This window comes from Monodon monoceros, unplaced genomic scaffold, assembly GCF_005190385.1.
Source record: "Monodon monoceros isolate NGI ecotype Baffin Bay Population unplaced genomic scaffold, NGI_Narwhal_1 Super_Scaffold_1, whole genome shotgun sequence".
Classification (NCBI taxonomy): Eukaryota; Metazoa; Chordata; class Mammalia; order Artiodactyla; family Monodontidae; genus Monodon; species Monodon monoceros.
In genome coordinates, this window is record NW_021703765.1 from 62,586,146 (window position 1) to 62,592,145 (window position 6,000).

At 56.7% G+C, this 6,000-nt stretch overlaps 1 protein-coding gene across 1 annotated transcript in view; it reads right to left on the reverse strand.

Moving 5' to 3' along the window:
* BCR (BCR activator of RhoGEF and GTPase) overlaps positions 1–6,000 on the reverse strand; it is a 105,188-nt gene that overhangs the window by 98,398 nt on the left and 790 nt on the right. The window contains exon 2 of the mRNA XM_029222816.1: positions 4,967–6,000. This exon is cut by the window's right edge and continues 3 nt beyond it. Coding sequence (XP_029078649.1) covers positions 4,967–6,000 — 1,034 coding nt within the window. The remainder of the gene's footprint in view (positions 1–4,966) is intronic.

Below are 6,000 nucleotides of genomic sequence, written 5' to 3' on the forward strand. Positions count from 1 at the left end.
CCGGCTGGTGAGCACAACACACACACCATCTCTCTGCTGCCCAATCAGGGACTCACTGAGTCCTGGGGGCCAAACTGTGTCCCCCCAAAATTCACCCGTCGAGGTCCTAGCCTCCAGCACCTCAGAACGTGACTGTATTTGGAGATGAGTTTCTCAAGAGGTGATTAAGTTACAATGGGGTCATCAGGGTGGGGTCTATCCAATCTGAATCATGTCCTTATAAGAAGAGGAGATTTTAGACACACACAGAGCCACCAGGGGTCCACGGGCACAGAGGGAACACCATGTGAAGGGGAGGACCGTCTACAAGCCAAGGAGAGGCCTCCGAGGAAACCAATCCTGCCAGCAGCTTGACCCTGGACTCCCAGCCTCCAGAATTGCAGGGAAAATAGATTTCTGTTGTTGAAGCCCCCAGTCTGTGGCATTTTGCCCCAGATCACTAACATACTGGGCTGCTTCAAACACCTGGGTGTGAAAGCCAAGGAAACATCGCCATGGCTAACAGGTGTTTTCCTGAAGAGAAGACACCTATGAAGGACCAGAGATGGGGCGTCAAGGATGAATGCTACCCGGCTACTTCAAAACCCTAACTGAGTGAAACAGGCCAGACGCAGAAGGACAAATATTACATGATTCCACTCACATGAGGTACGTGAAACAAGTAAATTCACAGAAAACAGACCGTAAGTACAGCAGTGGTTGCCAGGGGCTGGGGGTGGAGGAAAAGGTGAGTTATTGCGTAATGGATACAGAGTTTCTGGTAGGAATGATGGAAAGTTCTAGAGACAGTTATGGTTACACAACAGCATGAATATACAGAATGCCACTGAACACAGAAAAAAGGTGAAAATGCCACGTTTTGCTACATTTATTTTACCACAATAAAGAAAAACCTATCACATGTTACATAAATAAGTTATTTTAATTAAAATTATTACATTTTTTCAAAAATAAGGAAAAAATCCTACATGAGCCACAGGGATTATAATTCTAGTCGGGGTCAAGACCCCTGTGGGGTTCAGAGTTAATTAAATCCACCACCACCTTCTCCTGAGCCGTGATCTGAAAAGCAGCCTCAGTCAAAATTCAGGCCTGTTGTCTGGCAACTGGAGAAGATGCCCATCCGTTCACTGTAAATGTGGAGCCCTCTGAAACCACAGGGCAGGCTGGACCACGGGATTCCCAGCCAGGGAGGGGAGGCGGCTCTTGAAGCCAGAAGCAACAGGGAGGAATGGGGGGTCACCTACCCCTGGACCCACACGAATCTACACTCCCAGCTCCTTCTTCAGTGAAAGGTCCAGAATGCTTCCTTCTGTTCCCAAAACATGAAGGTCATCCTTCCCGAGCTGGAGAATCCTTGTAAAATTGGATCTACATTCCGTTTCCACCCTGGTGATGATTTAAATGGTCTCGGACTCTGCCTCTGTCCCCCGGGAGGACAACTTGGAGGAGGAGGCAGGCTCTGGTCTAAAGATGCCGGTGGAGCCCAGGCCAGGCCTGGGTGACCTTTTCCTGCCCCACAGTTACTCACGCTCGTCGCCGGCCGGTCCATTCAACCACCCAAGGGAAAAACAAAGCTGCGATCATTCTGATAACATGTCACCAGAATCCAAAGAGCAAATTAAGCTGCTTAACAGAAATGTGAAACATCAGGGCAGCCACTTGCAGGAGCGCCCAGGAAGAAACACAAGATCTAGGGTCCCATCTCACAAGGGACACTCAGGGCTAGGGGTGCCTCAGACCTAAAAGAGGAAAGGTCCTTGGTTGTGTGGCCTCTCTCAGGAAAGGGTGGCCAAAGTCCTCGAAAGGAGTTTAAGGGACAGGGGTGGACACAGCTAAGACGCTTCCCAATGACCAGCCTACCTTCCCACCTTCCCGACCTGGCCCCCCGGCTGTGGAAAGGAGGACAGGATCTTGGGGATGTGCTGTGTGTATGGCTCTGAACTGGGCTCCACGGGAGGCCCAGGAATGAACCAGAGATCCCTGCCTTCAAGACGCATACGTGGATGTGACACCACGTGGATGACATTTGGGGACATGATGCAAAGTGAAATTAGCCAGACACGGAGGGACACATAATGTGTGTGATTCCACTCCTGTGACGAGGTGCCAAGAGTCATGGAATCATAGAGACGGAAAGTAGAGGAGAGGGTCCCAGGGGCTGGGGGAGGGGGCACTGCTGTTTGATGGGGACAGAGTCGCAGCTCGGGAAGATGGAAAGTCCCGGAGACGGACAGTGGCGACGGTCGCACAACTGCGTGAACGTATTTGATGCCACTGATCTGTGCACTTAAAAACGGCTAATGTGGGTGAAGGCAGTAAATGTTACGTCACATAGTACCACAAAATAAATGAATAAAGGACAAAGCACAGTCCAGAGTCACAGAAGCCTCTGCTCCACGGCTCCTCAGGGGCAGACGGCAGCCCCCACCCTCTGCCCTAGACCAGGCCCCTCTCCAATGCGGCTATTTCCGGAAGCTTCCCTGATGGCACGCCCTCTGAACACATAAGTGATGTGTGTGTTCCTGTCTCCCATTAACTTTTAAGCTCCCAGAGGGCAAGGACCACACTCTCTCCTTCTATGCAGCCCGTACTGTAGGAGGGACAGGCTTGCACATAGCAGAGCTCGCAGCCGGTGGGCCCTGGGTGTGCGGAGCTCGAAGGACCCCTGGACTCCCCCACTCGCATTTTTCAGGCATGTGTGTGGGGCAGTGGGAAGGACACGGGCTCTGCATTCCCCCGGGGCCTGGAGGCCCAGCTCTGCCACTTCCTGGTTGCATCCTTACCTGCAGATGTGGAGCAGGTGGGGTGATGGAGAGCTCATAGGGGGCCCTGCCTGAAGCATGCTGTCACCATGCCTGGCGCACAGCGGCTGGTGGTCATTTCAGCTCCTTCCCTCAACTCGGAAATACGAGAGTAAAGAGGCTCTGAAGCTACTAGGGCCGGGCCCTCATGTAGGTGGCTGCTGTTGCGTCAGAGAATTCGGTGACTTCCACTCCCTCCCCACAGCGATTTTCCTCATTGTCACATTTCAGAGGCGCAGCCCTGGCCAGCAGGCATCTAAAGAACATGGGTAAACAGTCAGGACCGAGACAGATGGCCACGCCCATGGGTCTCTCCTTCCCCTCCAGCCACGACGCTCAGAGGAGCATGCTGGGTACTGAGTTTACAGGCTCCCGGAGCTAAAACCACCAAGAGTTTCAAAACCTAACAGGAGAGAGAACGTGGGACCTTGAGGACTTTCAGAGAAGGACCCAGAGAGTGCTAAGAGTGGGGTCCAAGCTGTCAAATTAACTCCTCGGCTGGGAACCTACCCAGCGTCACCCACGGAGCCGGGTTCTCCTGCGTGCAGGGGCTGAGAGGCAGGCGAGGAGCTGTGAGCTCGGGGAGACGGCCCGCAGGGAGGGCCCCGAAACACACTCCCTCCAACAGGGCCCTGGTCCTTGGAGACTCTGAATTCCCCCAGCAAGACATCATGGTTTCAGGTTGTAGGTCTCCACGAAAACGTCTCATTTTCTGCTTTATTAACGACGTTCTCCCACACCCTGGCGGGCGCCGAGGACCAGTTCAAGCTGGCTCGCTCGGCCGACAGCTGGCCAGACGGGGCTGGTGCCCAGTGACCACAGGGCAATCCTCCAGACCCCGGAGGAGCTGACGTGCCTGCAAAGCAGGCTTCTAAATACTACAGCCTCCCCCCCCACCCGTCCCACGAGGGACTCAGGGGATGCGGCTGGGCCAGGCCGCAGATCCCGGCGACACACCACAGCCCACCCCAGCAGCAGATGAAGTCAGCAACTAGATGTGCCTAAAACAAACAGGACGGGGCACCGATCGCAAAGAGGCCACTCCACAGAGCCAAAAATAGCCTCACTTGTTTCAAGAGGATGCTGACCAACGAAGCACATACAACTCCATCAGCAGAGAAAGAAAAATCAATGGAGCAGAAAACCGGATCAGCCCAACAGGGACCAGGACTCTGAGAGACTGCCGACTGCCTCACCCGCCACCCACCCCCAATCCCTCTCCTTACTCCAATCACGAACTGTGCCTGGATCTCAAAACCCAGTCCCGTCACCCCTGCGCCTCACGGTATTTGTACTCAGATGTGCACACGTATTACATACACAAATCCCATAGGTTTAATCTCAGGGCCAGGAGTCAGGCCGTGGACTAGGAGCCCAAAATGAGCACCAATGGGCAGGGAAGACGAGGAGGCGAGAGCACACTGATGGATCAGAAAATGGAGCTAGGGTAAGACGCACAGAGGTGAGTAATGCTGGGTGATGTCTCTCATCAAAACTGGGCAGATCAGAACAGGCGTGGCCCTGCTTCAGCCCTGGCTAAAATCTTCACCCTGTGGATCTTCAGTGGCCCACTGAGTCAGAACTGTCGGTCACCTCACTTCCTCTTCATTCGTATTTTCACCTGCTCTGACTAGCAAGTGAACCTGACACTCCTACGGCCTGGGAGCAGCTGGCACCTCTTGGGTTCCCCAAACGTGTCATATAACTCTTGAGGACAGGTGGCGGGGATTGCCCAAGACACGGATCAATCCCGGCTAAAAGCTTCCATCCAAGCAGCAGAGATGACCCACTCTTTATACCATCCCTACTGCTCGGGTGCGGGGGATCAGAAGGCAAGGAGATGACTGCCCAGGGCATCCTGGTCCCAACTCGCAGAGAGTACTCTCGCGAGAAGCACAGGGCTCTAGACCCAAAGGAAGGAGCCACCGACCATCCCACACACCACCCCTCCCACCCCAATCCCATTCCAAACGCTGGGAATCTGCCTTCAGGAGGAAGGTGGGATGCAGTCTGTTCAGGCTCAGAATCAGTAAGAATCCTTCCAGTCCACAACAGTATTTGAAAATCACTCCAAAATCTACCTTTTCCTCCCTGCATTCCCTACTGCTCAGTGGTTTCCAGCCAGGGGCAGGTGTGCCCACCAGGGTGGTAGAGGTACCCACCTGCGTCTCCATGGAAGGCGCCGTCTTGAAGCAGCCTGCTGGACAAGCTGTCCCCATCGCTGGGCCAAATCTGCCCCGTCTTGCGGACGCCCACGATGGTGGCCTCGGACACGACCACCGGGCCCTGTCGGTGCCGCTTCTGACACTGGGGCGTGGGGGGGCTGCTGCTGTCGAAGGATTGCTGGGAGTTCTGCGAGGGTGAGCGGCTCTTGTCCCGGAACGTGCGGTAGGTAGTGGGGCTCGGGGACACGCGGCTGGACTGGCCCGAGGAGAAGTCCTCCTCGCTGGACGTGAGGTTCTCATTGGAGCTGCAGTCCGGGGTGTAGCCGCCTCCGCTGTCCTCAAAGCTCCGAGGGGAGTAGGACCTCCGGGGCCAGGTAAGGCGCTTCTCCTGCTCCGAGGTGCTCTGGCTGCGCTGGAGCGAGCCCTTGCCCTCCCCTTCCACCATCATGCCCCCGACATAGATGCTCTGGTAGGGCTGGTACTCCAGGGGCGGCCAGGGGGGCCTGCTGCCGCCATTGGCGTTGATCAGGTTGTCCTTCAGGAAGCGCGGGTTCAGCTCCGCGTCCTCAAAGTCGCCGTCGAGGCCGCAGCTGCTCTCGGAGAGGCGCCCGCGGTAGGAGGGCCTGGGCGGGTCCCCAGGGCCGGGGCCCGCGCCCTGCTGGGACTTCTTGCGCTCCATCTGCATGGCCTGGCTGCCCAGGGAGCTTATGCGGTCCGACACGTCTTTGTCGTTGACCTTCACCAGGCCGCGCTCGTGGTGGAACTCGACGTTCACATAGAAGGGCTTCTCAGCGTCCGTCGCCGCCGGCTGGACGGGGCCCTTGCGGATCCTCTCGAAATTGGAACGCAGGGCCGCCACGCTGGTGGGGGGCCCGCGGTCGTCGTGGTCCGCGGGAGCGGCGGCCCCGGGCCTGCGCGTGGCCGCCGGTCTGGCCTTGCCCGGGGAGTCCTCCCCGTCGAGCCGGGCCTCGGGCTCGTCGGCGGGCGGCGGGTCGGCGCAGTCGGCTGGCGCGGGCTGGGGGCGCGGCGCG